The sequence below is a fragment of the Loxodonta africana genome, chromosome 3 (genome assembly GCF_030014295.1).
Source record: "Loxodonta africana isolate mLoxAfr1 chromosome 3, mLoxAfr1.hap2, whole genome shotgun sequence".
NCBI classification, from domain to species: domain Eukaryota; kingdom Metazoa; phylum Chordata; class Mammalia; order Proboscidea; family Elephantidae; genus Loxodonta; species Loxodonta africana.
In genome coordinates, this window is record NC_087344.1 from 8,513,325 (window position 1) to 8,532,745 (window position 19,421).

Here is a 19,421-nt window from a genome sequence, read left to right on the forward strand (position 1 = left end):
CTCAGCTGCTAACCAAAAGGTCAGTGGTTGGAACCCACCAGCCACTCCATGGGATAAAGATACGGCAGGCTGCCTCTAAAAATTTACAGCTTTGGAAACTCTATGGCGCAGTTCTGCTCTGTCCAATAGGATCGCTGAATCAGAATCAATTTGATGGCAATGGGTTTTCTGTCTAGTGTAGGCAGATGGTATCAAATTCCACATTATCTGAGTTTTTCTTACCTTTTCCTTTCTTTTCTGATTGTTGTTCTCGTTGAGCACCCCCTATCCCAGAGCTAACGCTTTTTCTTACTTTTTACCCAGACCAGAATTGGGAGCCTCTAGACTCACGGAATTTTGCTTTGGCTATATGAAGACGTGGAGCCCTGGTGGTGCAGTGCTTAAGAGCTCGGCTGCTAACTAAAGGGTCAGCAGTTGGAATCCACCAGGTGCTCCTTGGAAACCCTATGGGGCAGTTCTACTCTGTCCTGTAGGGTTGCTATGAGTTGGAATTGACTCGACGGCAATGGGTTTGGTTTGGGTTTTGTATACGAAGACATATTTTTCAATCCTGAATATTTTTTTGCTAACTCTGCCCTTCCTTTGCCCTTTGGCTCAGAAGGAAGAGCAGGTATGGTGAGGCTTGGTGCTGCTGAGACGCTGGCCGCCAAGCTGGTCTGCCCAGAAAACATCCGTGCATCCCTTAACTTTTTCCAGTTGGTGTCCTGCCTCAGGGCCTTTGCACTGGCTGTTCCTTCTGCGTGGCACACTCTTCCCTCACATTTCCTTGTGGGTGGTTGTCACTAGGTCTCTGCTCAGATGTCACCTCCTCAGAGAGGCCTTCCTGATGACCTTATTTGAAATAATTCCCACCCCCTGAGGTCCCCAGCACAACCCCATTTTCTCTATGCGACTTGCCACCATCTTCCTTCCCATCATCACTATAAGCTCTGTGAGGGCTGGGAGTTTTGTCTGTCTTGTTCTCCAGAGCCTGTCTTTGTCACTAGAGCCTGGCATACATGGGGTGCCCCAGTGGGAACAGGATGGACCTGTGCACTCTGAGGAGCCAGGGCCCCCAGCACATCTGATCAATTCCGATTCAGCTTCTGTAGCCAGCAGCAGTCTCCTTTTTCTATTCCCTAAAAAACTCTATTTTTTAACACCCCTGTTTCTACATGATCCTTCTTGGCCCCAGACATCCAGGGCTCTCTGCTTTTTCTCTGACCGGGGAGAGAAGAGATGCCTATGCCCAGCCCAAGTGCCCAGCCTACTGGCAGCCTTTTCCTGGCCTCCTCACTCAGGGAATCATCACACCAGGAACCGCCAAGGGGCAGGGCTCGTGTCAGCTGGGCAGAGTCAGCAGCTGTCCCCAGCCCACAGGACAGAGCTGCCAGCCCGCCCGGCATCTAACAATGGCCCCTCAGTGCAGTAACAACGGCTCCGTTTTCTGCTCTGGATGTGCGGAGAGGGGCTGTTTTTATGAGGGGAAGACGGGCCAGCGCCTGTCTGTGCTCAAGAATAAACCAGATGATTTCATGGCCTGGGTCCTTGATCCTTTCTTCCTGGTGTGGACAGTCCTCTGTTTCGTCCTTGATCCCGGGAGCCACAGGTAACGGCCACCTTTGGCTGTTGCCCCATTTTACAGCTGTGGAAAATGAGGCTCAGAGAGGTGAAGTGAAACACGGCTTCCAGGTCAGGAGGGCCTGGGCCACTGCCAGGATTTTGAGGTTATTGTTGAAACACTTCTCAAAATGACAAAATGCCAAAACAGAGCTACAACAGTTGTGGTTATGTTTCACACACACGCACATATACACACACATAAAATTGTTTATAACACTCGTACGAAAATACAACAAAGTATTTCCCTGCCTACCCAAGGAATTTTGGACTGCAGCAAGCCATCTGAATTTTTGCAGCAAAATACAAGTTTTCCCACAAACCTGAGGGTACCAGGACAACTGCTCACTGAAGCACAGTGCCCCGTGGTTTGTCATCTGCGGTTGGTTTCTGACTGAAACGCCAACTTCCAACAACACAGTTGTGCTGTGTGTGAGGTAAGCCTCAGCTTTGAAAAGCCTGAAAGGACTCCTTGGTCTGTGCCAGCTTTGGGTCCCCCAACAGGGGCACGCCTGAAGTCCTGGGAGATGCAACATTTTCACCCCTGCCTGTCTGTGGAGCCACTTCTCTTGGAGTTGATGTCCACAGTCTCAGCTGAAGGCCTTGGTGGTGGTGGCTTCAGTTTCTCTGGTTCGTGTCAGGGTTGGGCTGCCTCTGGTGTGTACCCCAGGGCCTCTGTCTCATCACCAGTGAGCTGGCAAATAATGTTTGAGGACCAGAAAACAACCAACAAAAAGCTGTAATGACAAATACTCTGACTGGCTCCTAAATACAAGACATGGGCTTTGTTGAAGTTAACATTGAGATGTGTGTACAACTTGGCTGTGTCCTGAGTCTGCTCTCACTGGTTCTGGAACATTCCATTGGATATGGGCCTGGGAAGGAGGTCTTGGCTCCCCCAGCAGCTCTGTCAGCCCTGGCTCTAGCTGAGCTGTCCCATGAAGAGGGGACGGGGTCGGGGAAGCCCAAAGAGTGGAAGAGACCTGCCCAGGGTCACACAGACCATCAGGACACCGTGGTGTCTGCGGAGTTGTGGCTGGGAAGGGAGGCCTCGCCTGCCTATTTGGCTATATCCCAGGCTGGGCACTGTGGAGACAGCATGAGTCAGCAAGTGGATGGAGCCTGGGTGGTAGTGTCAGGGCAGCCACGACACCCGGCTCCAGAGGGCTCTGTGAAGGGCCCCTAGACCCCCAGCACAGTAAGGGTTACAGCTTGGGCCCCTCCCAGCCTCCAGAGCCTCAGTCCCTTAGCAACGGGCCTGCCAAACAGGACACCTCTGCTGTGGCTGGGCAAAGCAGGCGGAAGCTGGGCAGAACCGCCGCAGGGAGGTCTCGGGGACAGACAAAGGCCAGGTGAGCCTGCGTGGGGCGGCCAGCAGGTAGGGTCCTGGCACCCAGAGCCTCCGTCGAGAGTCCCACCCTGCTTCTCCCCTCTCACATCCAGCATGGACGCAGCGGACGCCACCATCGAGAAGCTCCGGGCGCAGTGTCTGGCCCGCGGGGCCTCGGGGATTCAGGGCCTGGCCAGGTGGGCGTCCCCGCCACCCTTCCCACCCCTGGCCCGTCCGACCCCAGCCCTCGTGGTCACGCACCAACGTGCCCCTGCCCCAGGTTCTTCCGCCGCCTCGACCGGGACAGGAGCCGATCGCTGGATGCGGCGGAGCTCCGGCGGGGCCTGGGCGACCTGGGGCTGGCGCTGGGCGAGGCCGAGGCGCAGGCCGTGTGCCGGCGCTGGGACCGCGACGGCAGCGGGACGCTGGACCTGGAGGAGTTCCTGCGGGCGTTGCGGGTGAGGGCCTCGGGCACGGAGGGCGGTGACACGCAGCCTCGGGGGTGGGTGACCACCTGGGGACGCGGGCGGTGACCCGCCAGAGCTCTGCACGCGCGCGCGGCCAGGGTCCCCACCCACAGCCACCCCCCCTTGGGTCCCCAGCCCCCCATGTCCCAGGCCAGGGAGGCGGTCATTGCAGCCGCTTTCGCCAAACTGGACCGCAGCGGGGATGGCGTGGTGACGGTCGACGACCTCCGCGGGGTGTATAGCGGCCGCGCCCACCCGAAGGTCCGGAGCGGGGAGTGGACGGAGGAGGAGGTGCTTCGCCGCTTCCTGGACGGTTTCGACTCCTCTGACAAAGACGGGCAGGTGGGAGCCCCCGCGTGCCTCCTCCCCTCCCCGGGGTGCCTGGGCCTCGGCCCCTCACAGCCCGTCTGCCCTCAGGTCACGCTGGCAGAGTTCCAGGACTACTACAGCGGCGTGAGCGCCTCGGTGGACACGGACGAGGAGTTTGTGGCCATGGTGACCAGCGCCTGGCGGCTGTGACCGGCCCAGACCGCGCCAGGACCCTCCTACTTGCGCTGACCCACCGCTTGGTGTCTGGAGGTGGGGGAGGGACCCAGGGGGATCTAGATTAAGGCCCCAGAACCGGCTGGATCAGGTCACAGGGTCTTCCTTCCCACCAGGTGGAATGGGACAAAGGCTCTGTGATGGGCAGAAAGGCCCTCCCCACCCACTCCGCACAGGACCCCAAGCTGTAGATATCCCGCCACACACACCCCCTGCCCTGCCAGCACCACCCTGGGGCCTCAGGGTGCCCACAGCCCCTCCCTCATGTCCCCCGGGGAAGGCAGGTGGCACATGCGGGCCTGAGCAGAAGGAGATGGCTCTTCTGGGAGACGAGGCACCCAAGTGTCCAGTCCTGGAAGGGGCCAAGCCTTCCCCCTGCCCAGAGCAGAGGAGTCCTGAGGCCCCTGGGCATGCAGGAGGCCAGGGCTTTAGTTAAAAGTTTTAATGTCGTTCCCAAATACATTTCATAGGACAATCTTACATAAATGTTCCAAAACACGTGGGCATTATCTGGTTTTACTTGTCACTAGTTGGCTAAGGCTTAAAGCAGAGAAGTGACTGCCTCTTGTGGAAGGGGCCTCTGGAGTCTTCTCAGTGCTCTGCCGGGCTGGGCTGGTTGTGGGGGTGCTCCTGAGCCCACCACAGAGTGGGGGTGCTGAGCCAAGGAAGCAGCCCCCTACGGGAGGAGCTGGGTGATGCCATCTGCCGTCCCGAGGAGCCTGCACAGTGGACCCTCCCTGGGCCTCCCAGGTGGACGGCACCCAGTGGGCTCACAGCCGTGGGGGTAGGGTGGGCATGGAGCATGGTCCTGGGTGGGCGGCTGTGGAATGGCCGGTGTGGGAGCGATCTGCTGTCTGGGACCAGCCCCCACCTGCTCTATGACGTCAGGCCAGGGTCCCCCTCTCCTCTCATGGAGGCCCCCAGCCCCAGCAACACCCTGGGCCGGGTGAGAAATGGCCCCAGTGAGAAGCAGGGTTGTACCAGGGGGTGGGTGGTGGGTGAGCCATGACGTGCAGATGGGGAGGATAGGTGGGGTCACTCCAGGGCCCAGCAACCCTTTAGATAGGCTTTCTCCAGGTCTAGGCCCAAGCCCTCACCACCCTGGTTCATCCTGAAGGAAGCTGGGGGAGAGGCGAGTAGGGTCTCCCCTAGAGCGGCCTGCTGCCCCGGCCCCCAGTTAGGCCCAGGCCCTGCACAAAGGCCAGGAACACGAGGTGTGGAGGGCAGGTCAGAGCAGCTGCTCGGCAAACGGGGGCATGTTCCTTCATCTACGAAGCCAAAGCCCATCCTTGGAAAATAAAAAAAAATAAAGATTTGCCAAATACGAACTCCAAACGAGAGGGACACGGGTGGGGAGGGTCGCTACAGAGCGTCTGACAGGCCCAGTGTTTACACTTCAGGAGACGGGGGAGACGTCGGTGCCGGGCTGTGGCCCGCGGTGCCCCCGAGTGCCGGCGGTGGCAGTGGCGAGGCCAGCGGCCCGGAGGCCACGACCCGAGGGGTAGAGACGAGGCGCCCATCCCAGTGAGAAGCCACGACAAGTCTTAATGTGCCATTTCAATTCAAAGGGGGAGGAGAAATGTCCTTGTGTTTTGCTCATCAATATGATGAGGTCTCGTGCCCAGGCCACGCCGGGCAGTTCCAAGTCTGCTTTGGGACAGGACGTGCGGATCCAAACTGTGGCGACCCAACGGGTGTGGTTCCGAGTCCGCGCCCCGATGCTGCCGCCACGCTGCCGCAGGGAGGGGCGGGGGCAGGCGGGCAGACAGATGGACAAAGCAGCAGCCTGTGTGCGGCGGCCCAGCCGCTATGTGCTCCCGGCCGTGGGCCCGTCCCCTTCGTCACCAGCGCCTGCAGGGAGAGGGGGACTCACTGCCTGGCCCTGCCCTGGACGAGGCAGCAATGGGTCATGGGGTCATGGCTTAAGGCCACATGTGAAGATACCGAGTTCCCTGGGCCAGTCTGGCCCCACTGAGGGCATGCCTAGGTCACCCCGGCCTACGACAGCGAGCAGGGGGTGGGGAAGCTAAGATACCACCCTGGCCCACCCAGCTCACCGCCTCCCGTGGCCCCTGAGGGAGCCAGGACATCGTCGTCGTCACTGTCATCCTCATTGGACGGGGCCACCCCCGGCTCAGGGGCAGGCATCTTGGCCTCCTGCTCCTGCTCCACACGGCTGCGCAGGGCCAGGATGCGGTGGTGCAGGGCTGCATACAGCTGGCCTGTGTCCTTGGAGCTGGCCTGGGGGCAGGGAAAGGGCTGTGAAGCTCCCATTTGAGCTGGGGGCCCTGCCCTGGGACCCAGGTCATCCCCCACCTGCCCTCGCCCACCTGTGAGGAGGGTAGAAAAGTACTGGGTTATAGGGCTCAGAAGCACCCCATCCACAACACACTGACCCCTTTACCCATAGATGAGACCATGGGCCCCTCTGTGGCTACAAAGACTGCACAGAGCCCAGCCTGTCAGGGCTAACGATATGACCACTGTTCTTTCACACGTGACATGGGATAGAGGTGACCCCTGAGCACACGGCCAGACCGAGGTCCATCCCTTATGGCTTCTCTGGGTGATGGAGGAGGAGGAGGGCACACCTGCCATCCCAGTGGCTAGAAGCGTATCGCCCCCAAAACCAAGGCCCGTCCCGTTCCCCTTCCTCTGTAGCGCCCTGCCTGCAGCCCTGAACACCCAGGACCGTGGACCCAGGTTCCTATAGCCCCAAGGCTACCCCCTTGCAGTTTCTAAGCCTGCCCCACGCAGCCCTCGCCACAGTGCCCTTCTCTGCCCCTCACAGCTCTGAGCTGGCAGGAAGCTCAGGGGTGCCCCTGGCTGCACTGCTGCCACCCTTCCGACCACCCCAGGGCCTGCCACCCCATATTTCGGATCCAGAGACCTTGCAGCCCCACCTCTTGGCCAAGGGCCTGCTCACCGAGATGAGGAAGACCTTTACGGCCTGGTCCTCTGTGTCTGTGGCTGTGACACGCACACTCTTCTCACTGGCCTTGTCAATCTGCATCTGCGCCCAAAGTTTGGTGTTGAGGATCAGCCGCAGGCTCCCCTGGGTCCGCATCACTGCAACGACAAGGCTGCTGTCAGCCCCAAGCAGCTGGCGGAGTGAAGACACAACTTGGAAGGAAATGGAACATCGCAAAGGCAACCAATTCCATGGCTGCCCTGAGATCTCTGAAGGCCGCCTGCCTGTTTGCTAAGCCACTGGGGGCCCCCCATACTGGGAGCCGGCCCTACGGCCTGGCCCACCCCACCTACTGTGGGTGGGAGGCCTTCTCCCCCAGCTCCAGAACCACCAAAGGCCACTGGTGGGGCAGGCAGGCTGCACAGACCGGGGTTGCAAGCCAGGGGCCAGAGGTGGAGGGTTCTTTGTGGTCCCCACGGTCACGTGCCAAGATGGCAGCTCTCTCTGGGGAAGGGGTGACCAGGCTGCAGCAGGAGGGGCAGGCCACGAGTGCATGCACCCGAGGCCCCAGGGCAGGCTGAGCCCCTGGCCCTCCCCATGGTCTCTCAGGTGACAGAAGCACACTGCTCCTCAGCTCCCACTGAGGGCCTGGCAGATAGAGTGGGGGGCAGCCTGCTGTGGAGACAAACAGGAAGCCCTTTCCTCGCCTGGAGTGGGTGAGACACCACATCTACGTGATTGGCCTGCAGGGTCTAGGGTCCTGTCCTCGGTTTGTCAGCCACTCACCCCACTGTGCCTGACGCCCTGATGAGCCTGTAGACAGGTGGCCTCTTGCCTTGGGGCCAGCCCAGCTCTTCCCACTAGGACAGACCTGGAGAGGGTTAGGAAGCCCATCACCCCAGCCACGGCCCCAAATGGCCACACGGGACGTGGGAGCAGCTGGGGGTACTTGGGGTGCCTGCTGGGTCCTGGCCCCCGACCCACTGGCTCTCCTGTGCCCACTTCCATAGGCCTAGCCTCACCTGCCCAGTGTGCCCCCTCAGAGACTAGAAGAGGCTCTTGTGGGCTTTGGGGGAGGGCTGTGAGAAGGATCAAGGCTGCACGGGAAAGGGAAAGGTTCCTGGGAGTCAGTGGGGCAGGAGGGAGTGCCTGAAGCAGGCCACAGGTCAATGATGAGGAAGAGCAAGGAGTCTGCAGGGCCTCACAGTACTTCGCTCTCTGCATTCACACAGGGTTGGAAATTTCCATAATAACAAATACAAAGTAAATCAAGAGGACGCCCATGGGGTTCAAGAGCCATGCCCAAACAGGGGGGCCATCTTCATCTCATTGTGAGTCCTGTACATGGGCAAGAACATGGCTTAAAGGATGCAGCATGAGCTACTACTGGGCCAGAAATCCATGTTTCTGTAAAGGCCAGGAGACGACTGTAATTTCGGGAGAGAAAAACACACATTTCACACATGTGCACACATACATGTTGGCTTAAAACACACACACACACACACACACACACACACACACACGGAGTGCCTGGGTGGTGCAAACAGTTAATGCGCTCTCTGCTAACAGAAAGGTTGGAGGTTCACAAGTCCGACCGGAGGCATCTTGGAACAAAGGCCTGGCAATCTACTTCCAAAAAGTCAGCCACTGAAAAAAACCCTGTGGAGCGCAGTTCTACTCCGACACACAGGGGGTTGCCATGAGTGGGAGTTGGCTCCATGGCAACTAGTGCTGGCTGGGTATACCTCTGTGTACACACACGTACACATTTTGATAACAAAGATACCTCTGGGAGTAAGACTGTGCACACAGACGGCCCCAGTAGGGTTATTTACAACAGGAGAAAAGGAGGAACCCAACGTCCCTCAATAGAGAGATGGTTACATACATTAGTTGTCAACAGAATATTAAGTTTTTAAAAACCATTTGTATTTTTCAAGAAAATTTAATGACACAGGAACGCACTCACAAAACAGCAAGTGCAAAGAACAGGACACAAAACTTCCCCGTTTCATGAAAAAAGAAGCATGAAACAGGCCGGGACTGCCGAGAGATTAACCAAGATTTCTCTCTTTGTGAAGGAGGTTACAGATGATGTAAGAAGTTCTGGTGGCACAGTGGTTAAGCGCTCGGCTGCTAACTCAGAGGCTGTCAGTTCCAACCCGCCAGTCGCTCCTCAGGGAAGGATGTGGCGGTCTGCGTCCATAAAGCTTAGAGCTCTGGCAACCCTAGGGGCAGTTCTCCTGCGTCCATAAAGCTTAGAGCTCTGGCAACCCTAGGGGCAGTTCTCCTGCGTCCATAAAGCTTAGAGCTCTGGCAACCCGAGGGGCAGTTCTCCTGCGTCCATAAAGCTTAGAGCTCTGGCAACCCGAGGGGCAGTTCTCCTGCGTCCATAAAGCTTAGAGCTCTGGCAACCCTAGGGGGCAGTTCTCCTGCGTCCATAAAGCTTAGAGCTCTGGCAACCCTAGGGGGCAGTTCTCCTGGTCCATAAAGCTTACAGCTCTGGCAACCCGAGGGGGCAGTTCTCCTGGTCCATAAAGCTTAGAGCTCTGGCAACCCTAGGGGCAGTTCTCCTGCGTCCATAAAGCTTAGAGCTCTGGCAACCCTAGGGGCAGTTCTCCTGCGTCCATAAAGCTTAGAGCTCTGGCAACCCTAGGGGCAGTTCTCCTGCGTCCATAAAGCTTACAGCTCTGGCAACCCTAGGGGCAGTTCTCCTGCGTCCATAAAGCTTACAGCTCTGGCAACCCTAGGGGCAGTTCTCCTGGTCCATAAAGCTTACAGCTCTGGCAACCCTAGGGGCAGTTCTCCTGGTCCATAAAGCTTACAGCTCTGGCAACCCTAGGGGCAGTCCTCCTGCGTCCTGTAGGGTTGCTATGCGTCAGAGTTGACTCGATGGCAAGGGGTCTGGTTTTTAGTTTTTATAGCTGACATTTTTTCTTCTTTTTCCTTTTCTACCATAAAACAAGTATCACTTTCATCAGAAAGTAAGTTAGAAAAAAAAATGCTAAATACTTTTCCTCATTTGAGCACCAAGAAAGCAGAAAGGCTGAGGGAGGCCTGGCCCCTGGAGCCAAGAGATAGGGCAACGGGTGTGGGCATGGCCCGGCGTGGGTGGCTGCGGCTGCCTGGGGGGCCTGCTCCCAGGATCTAACAAGGAGTTGGGACTTCATCCTTGGCTCCCTTTGGAAAACACACTTCTCAGCACAAGGGCCCCACAGCTGCTCACCTAGCCGGGACTGTAACGTGCCGTCGTCTGCAGACGCCATGTCGTTGAGTCTGAGCAGCCCCCGGCCTCTCTCCACCCAGGACTGCGAGGCTTTGTCAAACACAAACAGCTTGCACTGAATCTGGAAGACACAGACGGCTCTCCTGGTGAGCAGGCCCAGGCCAGGCTGCGGCCACTGCGGACCCAGCAGGACGGCCACAACCGGAAAGATGGATCATTACAGGTGTTGGGGCGAAAATGTGGGGGACCCGGAACCCTCATACACTGCTGGCGGGGAAATAAAATGTTGCAGCGGCTCAGGAAAACTGCCAAGATATGTTCCTCACATGGTCTAACAGAAAGCCACCATATGACCCGGTAATTCTGCTCCTAGGTGTATGCCCGATAGAACTGGAGCATGCATCCACACAAAAACCTGTACACCACGTTCCCTGCAGCATCACCTGTAACAGCCAGAGAGCGGACACAACCCAAATGTCCGTCAACGGATGAAATGGAGAGACAGAATGGGGCCTATCCGCACAGTGGAGTATCATTCAGGCATAAAAAGGAAGGAATGCTGACCAATACACACTACGACTGGGATGAGCTTTGAAAACGTCATGATCGGTGAGAAAAGCCAGACACAAAAGGTCACAAGCCATATGATTCCACGTACACGGCGGAATGTCCAGAGTAAGCAACCCTGCAGACAGAAAGCAGACCAGCCGTTGTCAGGGGGCAGGGGCGGGGAAGATGGGGAATGACTGGTAATGGGTGTGGAGCTTCTTTTCAGGAGATAAAAATGTCCTCAAATTAGACCGTGGTGATGGTTGCGCGACTGTGAATAGACTGAAAACTACTAAACTGCAATCTTTTGAAAGAGTAAATTCTACGGTATGTGAACTGTATCTCAATAAAGCTGTTATTAAAAAGAAAAAAACAAACAACAACAACAAAGAGTTTGTGACAGAGACCATATGTGGGCCGCAAAGCCTAAAATAAACATTTACCATCTGGTCCTTTACAGAAAAAGTCTGCAGGTCCTGTAAAGTATCTCTCAACATGAACAGATTAAAAACCCTATGTACTCACCCATGGTTCCCTCTCACACACACAGACACACAGACACACGCATAAAAGGATGCCTTGCCCCCAGAGGAGGGGGAGATGGCGATGGGAAAGTGGAACGGAATTCTGGCTACATCTGTGACCGATGACCCCCCCAATAAACTCAAGATACCCGTGTGCCCAGATGTTTATAGTTATTAATTCTGGGTAACCAGAGAGGCAAAGGTGGGGGATAGCGGGGGGAGGGGGGCACTTATCCCCGGGTACAAATCCAAAGGGGCGCCAGACGAGGTGCAGAATGACATTCTGAGGTGTCAAATATGAAAGGCAGCCGGACAAGAGGGGGCGAGGTGTTTCTGCTGACGCATCACAGCCATGAGGGTCTATTCATTTTGAAACTGCAGCAGTGGGGGGCAGGGAGGGGGGTGTTGTAACTTGGGAGCCAGGAGGCCTGGCTGCAGCCCGGCCTTGGCCAGCCTCCCCTCACCTGTAACACGTTGCTCTCCGCCTCCTCCCCGGTGATGACTTCCACTTTTTCCAACAAACACTTCCGGGCTGTTGCCTTGGTGTAGGCGGCTGCTGACTCAGCCAGGGACTCTGAAAGGTTATTAGCTAAACAACATTGACTATTTAATGGGGGATTGGGGGAGGAGTTTCTAGTTCACAGGAGACCAAAAGGGTTGGTCCTGGCCTCATGGGTGCCAGCTACCCCTGTGGGCTACACCTGGGCCCTGGAGTGAACCCTGGAAATAGGCCAAGTGATCTGGCCTGGGAATTTGTGGGGAGGCCATCTGGTGCCGGCAAGTGCAGCTCCTGATCCCCCGCCTTCCCACCCAGCAGAGGACCCGTCGGTCAGAGACTCTTCAAACCCAGGTCGCTGAAGAGACACTTCCCTTGCCTGCCACTTCCGAACACGCGGGTGGGGACAAGGCTGCCTCCAAGCAGGCAGGGGGAAGATGACGGCCGCCTCAGCAACGCCCTGCCTGCCTCCCACCCGGCCTGCACAGTGACATGGGCCCTTGTTCTCGAAGCTGAGCGTCTCCAGTCTTTCTTCTGCTCCCCCATCGCTGCTTTTAGACCCTGTTCACAGGTGGTCATCGCGGGCAGGGGCAGGGATGGACAGCCCTCCCCGGTCACTCATGGCTCCCCAGGGCAGGAGGACTCTAAGGTACCTTTCTCGGGGGTGGCCTCCTGGGAAGAGGACTCAGACCCGGACTCGGCGGCTGTGTTTTCCCTGTTGGCATCTGAGCTGACCTCGTTTAATTTTGGCGGGCTCTGTGGGAAGACAAAGGCACACGGGACAAGGAGTGTTTGTGTGGCCCTGGTGGGTGGAGGCGTGGCAGAGCATGGCTCCTGTGGGAGGACCACAGCACCAGCTCTTCTCTGCCTGGGCAGTGCTTTTGTTGTGGCTTCTCCTTTACCGCTTGGAGGGCCCATGCAGACCTGGGAGAAGCAGCCTAGGGGCGGTCCTTCCCTTGGGCCAGGGCAGCTCGTGCCCCAACTCCACACAGCATCCCTTGAGCGCCCTACGGCTGCAAACCTCACAGACAGCGGCAGCTGGATGCTCCCCCAGCCCAGGGAGCTCGCAGTCCTCGCAGACTCACTCCTGGGTGCTTCCCGAGGACGCCCGCACCTGCCCTCGGAGCCCCAGCGCAGCTCACAGATGGTGCGGGAGAGGAGACGCAGCAGGCTCCCTGATTTAATGTACACTAAGACTAGGATAGGAAATGTCAGGAGGGCCAAAATCAGCTCCTCAGCCACAATCACCAGCAAAAACAGTCGAGCTGTGAGCATATGACCGGGAAGAAAAAAGAATAAAAGGATCGTGTGTGAACAATTCTAGAATCTGGCCCTGCTGGGTGGGCTCCCAGGGAAGGGAGGGTCCTCTGCAGCACACAGAGCCATCCACCAGGCAGCCCTGCTGGGGAGCGGTCGGGCCTGCAGTCTCAGGGTTGGCTTAGGCAGCCCTCCTGGGCTCGAAGCAGTCCCAGCAGCAGCAGGAAGCTAAGAACCTCCAGGACCTTCCTGGTGGTTGTAATTCCAGCTGGCCTTAACCAGGAGGGAACACTGACCCTGACTGCTGGTGTGGCCCCTTAAGGTGATGCCAATGCTACTGGAGATTTCGGGAAAAGACAGGTGTGTGCTCACCAGCTCACACCTCCTGGGTTGCCAGGACCCCCTGCCCCTTCTTTAAGCTAAGCCTGAGCTGGGTCTCCTTTCTCGGACTCACACTTGGAAGTATCTGAGTTTGGCAGGGGACAACGCGGTGGCCATGTTCCACACGTCCCCACAGGGCCCCTAAAAGCCTTGGGTCCCCACAGGTACAACCCACGCCTCAGGCACTCACCAAAACGCGCGCACTCATGTTCTGGCCAAACACGAATTTGTTGCTGGACGCGTCAGCGCTGTTGGTCGAGTTCTCTAAACTGAACAGAAGACGTGTGTGACTGTGAGAATGTTAGATGGGACAAGGCCAAGGGCACACATACGTGGAAACGCACACATGCGCGTGCACATACTGTCAGGACAGGTCTCCTGCATGTGGCCTTGCCTGTGCTGGGATGGGAAACTCGGACCCTGGGCTGGTCTTGGTGACGTATGTGACCAGCGAGGCCTACCTACTGGGCACCCAATGCACACAGGCTCAGTGTGACTGCTGGATACCTGTTCCTTCCTCCACTGAGAAGGTAGGTATCCCCCTTGCCGGGCAGGTGAGGACAGCAGCTCAGAGAGGCTGAGTGCAGGCCACTTCTGGAACAAAACCCAGCTCTGTCCCTCAGCGGCAGGCTGACCTCCCTGGGAAAGCCTTCCGTCACTTGCTGCCTCGCAGGGCTGCTGGCAGATGACGTGGATGGCGCTGGGTCAGTGCGTGGCCTGCTGACTGACACTCACCAGCTGCCTTGCCCTCACAGTGCACCCGATTTAAGACATCACAGATCCTAAGAGCCTCCCAATTTTGGAAATGTTGAAGTACAAGAAGACATGTAAAAACAACGAACTCTGCTAATAAGTGCGGCTAAGTGGTGAGGTCACTGTCCGGCTTGGTCTCTCTGATGTCTGAGCTCACATCCTGATCACCCTGCAGGCCCCACTCCCAGCTGGAGACGCTTTCTTTCTGAAGCACCTGGTGGGGCCATCCATGCCACTGCTGAATAAAACCAGCAGCGGCAGAAGCCAACATGAGCTCAGGTCTTCACACCACATGACAAATCCTTGCTCATGAGCACCCAGGGGTCGGAACTTCATGGCCAACGGGAGGCAACTGAGCCGCTATGGGCCCACTTGGCATGAGGACCACTGGCGAGCTGGGCCGTATCCTCGACCTGCCCCTGGACAAGCATGCAGAGCTCTGTCAAAGCTTAGGAGAGAGTAGCCCACCCTGGCCCCTCCACAGCTGGACCCAGAGTGGGAGACAAGGAGGCTGGCAGTGACCCACATCCTGGTGGCTGCTTGTGCCTCCCCCACCTGCACCCAATGGAAGCACCCAGCTCCAGGAGCTACGACCTCTCTGCTGGGCATACTAGGCCCTGAGCTGTTCTGTGGCAGAGGTGTGGATTCTCTGGGTAGGTGCTGTCCTAGGCATTCAAGGTGTTGACCAGCATCCCCACCTCTGCCCACTACGTGCCAGCGGTCTCACTGTACATCCTGACCAGACACCCCACCCGCCCGACACGCACCTGGAGCTGATGTACTGGAGGAAGTAGTTCGTTGCAGTCGGCGCTTCTGAGCTGAGGTGCCCGGCGTTCTCCACATCCGCCACGTCTGTGTTCTCATTTATTAACTGGGAGATAGAGGCAACACTCAGGACCCAGAGGAGGACAAGAGAGTGTCCACATGACCACTCCTCGGTGGCACTGCTCCGAGACCCTGTGCGTGCATGGGGACGGAGGCGAGGGAGGCTTCTGTGCTTTTAATGGTGAAGGTACAAAAACAGTCCCTAAAGCACTGAGCAGCTTTTTCTACACGTGAGCTGGCACCTTGGCGTTTTCATCAGTGTCCCTGTGCCGAGGGGACACAGAGCGTTTGTAAGACTGGCGTTTCATGGCGTTTGTCATAAACATAATAAATGATCATCTCTTGAGAGCTTCCTTTATGTCAACTGCTATGCTGAGTCTGCTAAACACATGGTTTAATCCTCCTGGGAACCCCATGAGGTGGGTATTATCGATCCAGCTTATCAACAAGGAAACAGGGTCAGAAAGGTTCAACAAGGAAACAGGGTCAGAAAGGTTCAACCGCGGCCCAGGGTTTTCCCTCAACGGAGAAGCTGGGATGTGGCTGTCAGACTCCAAAGCCCAGGAAAGCCCGGGACCTCATAAAATACTGCCCCACCCCAATTCCGAGTACCCATCCTTCCAAACTCCAAGACCAGCCTCCACCTGGCCTGAACGCCAGCTGCCAGGCCAGGCTGCCAATCCCCAAACAGGTGGGTTTCAAGCCCCCTACGTCACGCCATCAACCTGGTCGGGAGCAGCCCCCAAGGGACTAACTGTCGTAGCCTAAAGCCACAGCAACACAAGTGACTGTTCTTCACGTTTTGTGGGGGGTTTGTGGTTCTCCCGGGCAGTGAGCACCAGAGAAGTAGGCAGGAGGCACCAGCCGACGCGTCTCCACACCAGAGAGATGTTTGCTGCCTGGCTTCCAGGCATTCTCTGTGGCGGGGCTGTCCTGTGTGCTGTGGGGTGTAGCACAGCATCCTGGCCTCTGCCTACTCAGTGACAGTGGCACCCGCACCCCAGTCACGACAACCAGAGGTCTCCAGACATCATCACCTCAGAGAATGACCCGGCCCCGTGTGTCCACAGTGCTGAGGTCGAGAGACCCTGAAACAAAGCACATCTCTGGCCCTGTGACCACGATGAAGGGGTCCAACGTCCGCAGATACTGCTGAGGCCCACGCTCAGTGGAGGGTGGTGGCCAGGAGCGCCCCATCAGGCTGCACTCAGCCTGGCCAACTCAGGCATGGAAAGTGGTGGGCTGAGTGGTGGGGTAAGGAAAAGTGCACAGAGAAGCAGCTGTCCGGGGCACGAGTCCCGCGACCACCCCAAAGACACAGCGTTCGCTTCCCAGCCCCCTGCCCACCCTTTTTAAGGAAAAGAGCACTTCCCACTGTTTACCCTGGGGAGGCATACACAGATCATTTCATTAATGCAAGGGCTCACCTGGTCCCCTGACCACGTACCTTGACTCTGTCCCTCAAGTTCTGTCCAAAGACAAATGCTTGCTGTGCAACTTGTTCTTTTTTCTCACAGTTTTCCTCCTCAGAAGTATTGCTAGACTCATTTTTCTGGGGCTCTTTCTCCTATTTAAGACATACACAAAGAAGTGGCACGTTTACCTAGGTAACAAGAGGACAAGCCCACACCAGGTGAGGAGGGTCCCAGTGCTGAGGGACAACCTGAGACGGGTCGGGGACAAGCCCCACCGGCACCCTGTGCAGAACTTTCCTTGGGCAGGGCCGTGGAAAGAGGGTCCCGGGACACCGACCATGAGCTCCTGGCCTCCAACAGGTTTGCTCTAGACAAGTGGGAGTCGTTGTGGGAGAAGACACGTGGACATTGGAAGTCTAACGGCAAAGCTGATCTCAGTCCTGGAGACCACGTGTGGTGCCTGGACCTCAGCAGGGGGCAGTTTCCAAGCAGTGGGTGGGACTGGGCAGCCTGGAGAGACGATGATGGGGGTCTCTACGCACCAAGGGAAGCCTGGGGACCAACAGGCTCTCACAGCCCGGTTGACCTAGGCTCGGACTAAACTGGACCCTGGCCTTCTGTGGAGCTGAGCTTGCCAGAGAAGCTTCCGAGTTTCCTTAGACTCAGATTCGTTTCTGATTTTAAACAGCCAACGAGTGCCTTTCTGTCCCAGCGGAGGTGACTCAAAAAGGGAATGCTACCACCCAGCCTGCCTAACAGGTGCTTCTGGGAACCCATCCTCAGAGACAATCGCAGGAGGCACAAGGACAGACAAGAGGCCTGCTGCAGTGCTGCGGGTGCTGCAGGGAGCGTGTGTCAGGTGCGCAGCGGAACAGTCTGGGAAACAAAATGCGGGGTCTCTGACACGAAGTGACGCCCACAACCTGCTGGGGTAAAGCAAGTTGTGTAGCACACACATGGGGCTCCATCTCTGCTAAAAGCAAACTCAAGGTGCCTGACTACCAATGCTGAACATTCAGATCAAGGGTTCTACAGAATACTGACCAAGAGGGGGAAATGTGGAGAAAATTTAAAATTCTCATGGAACTCAAAACTTTTTGGAACCACTGAGGCTGGATGACCTCCTGAAATTACTACCCTGAGGAAATCATTAAACTCTGAACTGGAACTATTCCCCGAAGTCATCTTTGAACCTAAGTAAAAAAGAATGTCTGCACGAAGCAGCATATGCATGTATATAACTGTTCTCCCTGACAACAGCAACTCAAAAGGATAGATGAGAAGCTTAGGAGGCAGTTGAGTTTGTCTTAAAGATGGCGAAAAAGAGTTTGGAGAAGACTGTAAAGAAAGGTGGCACAACCTGAAGAACGTAAACAAAGTCACTGAATTGTTTTAAGGTACTGTCCAGTCAGTGTTGACTCACAGTGACCCCACGCACGACAGAACGCAATACTGCCTGGTCCACACCATCCTCACAACTGTTAGTACGTTTGGGCCCATTGTTGTAGCTACTGTGTCAATCCATCTCGCTGAGGGTCTTCCTCTCCTTCACTGACCCTCTACTTTACCGAGCATGATGTCCTTCTTCAGGGACTGGTCCCTCCTGATAACCTGTCCAGAGTATGTGAGAGGAAGTCTTGCCATTCTTGCTCCTAAGGAGCACTCTGGCTGTACTTCTTCCAAGACAGATTTGTTCATCCTTCTGGCAGTCCACGGACGGTATAGTCAACGTTGTTCACCAACACCATAATTCACATGCATAATTCCTCTTTGGTCTTTAATATTCACTGTCCAGCTTTTGCATGCAAATGAAAATACCACGGCTTGGGTCAGGCATGGCTTAGTCCTCAAAGTGACACCTGCTTTTATAACTTTAACACTTTAAAGAGGTCTTCAACAGCAAATTTGCCCAATGGAATAAGTAGTTTGACTATGGATCCAAGTAAAATGAAATCCTCGACAACTTCAATCTTCTCCCCGTTTATCACGATGTTGCTCATTGGTCCAGTTGTGAGGATTTTTGTTTTCTTTATGTTTGAGGTGTAATCCATACTGAAGGCTGTGGTCTTTGATCCTCATCGGTAAGTGCTTCAAGTCCTCTTCTCTTTCAGCAAACAGGTTTGTGTCATCTGCATAATGCAGGCTGCTAATGAGTCTTCCTCCAATCCTGATGCCGTTATTCTTCATACAATCCAGCTTCTCCAATTATCTGCTCAGCATGCAGACTGAATCTTAAGTATGGTGAAAGGATACAACCCCGACGCACACCTTTTCTGACTTTAAACCACGCAATATCTTCTTCTTGTGTTCGAATGACTGTGTCTTGGTCTATGTACTGGTTCTGTAGGAACACAGTTAAATGTTCTGGAATTCCCTTTCTTTGCAATGGTATTCATAACTTGATACGATCCACACAGTCAAGTGCCTTTGTAGAGTCAATAAAACACAGGTAAACATCCTTCTGGTATTCTCTGCTTTCAGCCAGGATCCATCTGACATCATCAGCCATGATATCCCTGGTTCCACGTCCTCTTCTGAAACCGGCCTGAATTTCTGGCAGTTCCCTGTCAATATACTGCTGCAGCCGCTTTTAAATGATCTTCAGCAAAATTTTACTCATGTGTGATATTAATGATTTTGTTTGATAATTACTGCATTTTGTTCTATCACCTTTCTTTGGAATGGGCATAAACATGGATCTCTTCCAGTCAGCTGGCTAGGGAGCTATCTTCCAATTTCTTGGCATAGACGAATGAGTACCTCCAGTCCTGCATCCATTTGCTGAAACATCCCAATTGATATTCCATCGATTCCTAAAGCCTTGTTTTTCGCCAATGCCTTCAGAGCAGCTTGGACTTCTTCCCTCAGTACTATGGGTTCTTGATCATATGCTACCTCCTGACATGGCTGAACGCTGACCAGTTCTTTCTGGTATAGTGACTCTGTATTCCTTCCATCTTCTTTTGATGCTTCCTGCATTGTTCAATATTTTGCCCATAGAATCCTTCAATATTGCAACTCAAGGCTTGAGTTCTTTTTCCAGTTCTTTTAGTTTGAGAAATGCCAAGAGCATTCTTCCCTTTTGGTTTTCTAACTCTCAGGTCTTTCTCATGTTTCATTATAAAATACTTTGTCTTCTGGA

At 55.6% G+C, this 19,421-nt stretch overlaps 2 protein-coding genes across 15 annotated transcripts in view; one reads left to right on the forward strand and one right to left on the reverse strand.

Moving 5' to 3' along the window:
- The first annotated feature begins 1,936 nt into the window (after window positions 1–1,936).
- On the forward strand, window positions 1,937–4,294 carry CAPS (calcyphosine). Of its 2 annotated transcripts, none has more exons than XM_023540695.2 (5): window positions 1,937–2,036; window positions 3,043–3,126; window positions 3,210–3,387; window positions 3,532–3,738; window positions 3,814–4,294. In XM_023540695.2, exons 2-5 carry the CDS (start codon window positions 3,044–3,046, stop codon window positions 3,913–3,915), a joined length of 570 nt encoding a protein of 189 aa, XP_023396463.1. In that variant the 5' UTR covers window positions 1,937–2,036; window position 3,043; the 3' UTR covers window positions 3,916–4,294. The 2 variants fall into 2 exon arrangements, with proteins under 2 accessions (XP_023396463.1, XP_064136444.1); XM_064280374.1 differs by lacking the exon at window positions 1,937–2,036 and adding an exon at window positions 2,866–2,951.
- A 72-nt stretch (window positions 4,295–4,366) lies between these two features.
- RANBP3 (RAN binding protein 3) overlaps window positions 4,367–19,421 on the reverse strand; it is an 82,664-nt gene continuing 67,609 nt past the window's right edge. For 10 of the 13 annotated variants that reach the window (XM_064280365.1, XM_064280363.1, XM_064280371.1 and 7 more), the window contains 9 exons: window positions 16,312–16,431; window positions 14,807–14,910; window positions 13,477–13,555; window positions 12,302–12,404; window positions 11,617–11,741; window positions 10,080–10,200; window positions 6,866–7,008; window positions 5,997–6,180; window positions 4,367–5,790 (listed from right to left, as the gene is read on the reverse strand). In XM_064280365.1, coding sequence (XP_064136435.1) covers window positions 5,747–5,790; window positions 5,997–6,180; window positions 6,866–7,008; window positions 10,080–10,200; window positions 11,617–11,741; window positions 12,302–12,404; window positions 13,477–13,555; window positions 14,807–14,910; window positions 16,312–16,431 — 1,023 coding nt within the window. In that variant the 3' untranslated portion in view covers window positions 4,367–5,746. The remainder of the gene's footprint in view (window positions 5,791–5,996; window positions 6,181–6,865; window positions 7,009–10,079; window positions 10,201–11,616; window positions 11,742–12,301; window positions 12,405–13,476; window positions 13,556–14,806; window positions 14,911–16,311; window positions 16,432–19,421) is intronic. The other 3 variants (XM_064280373.1, XM_064280368.1, XM_064280362.1) reach the window with 1 other exon arrangement.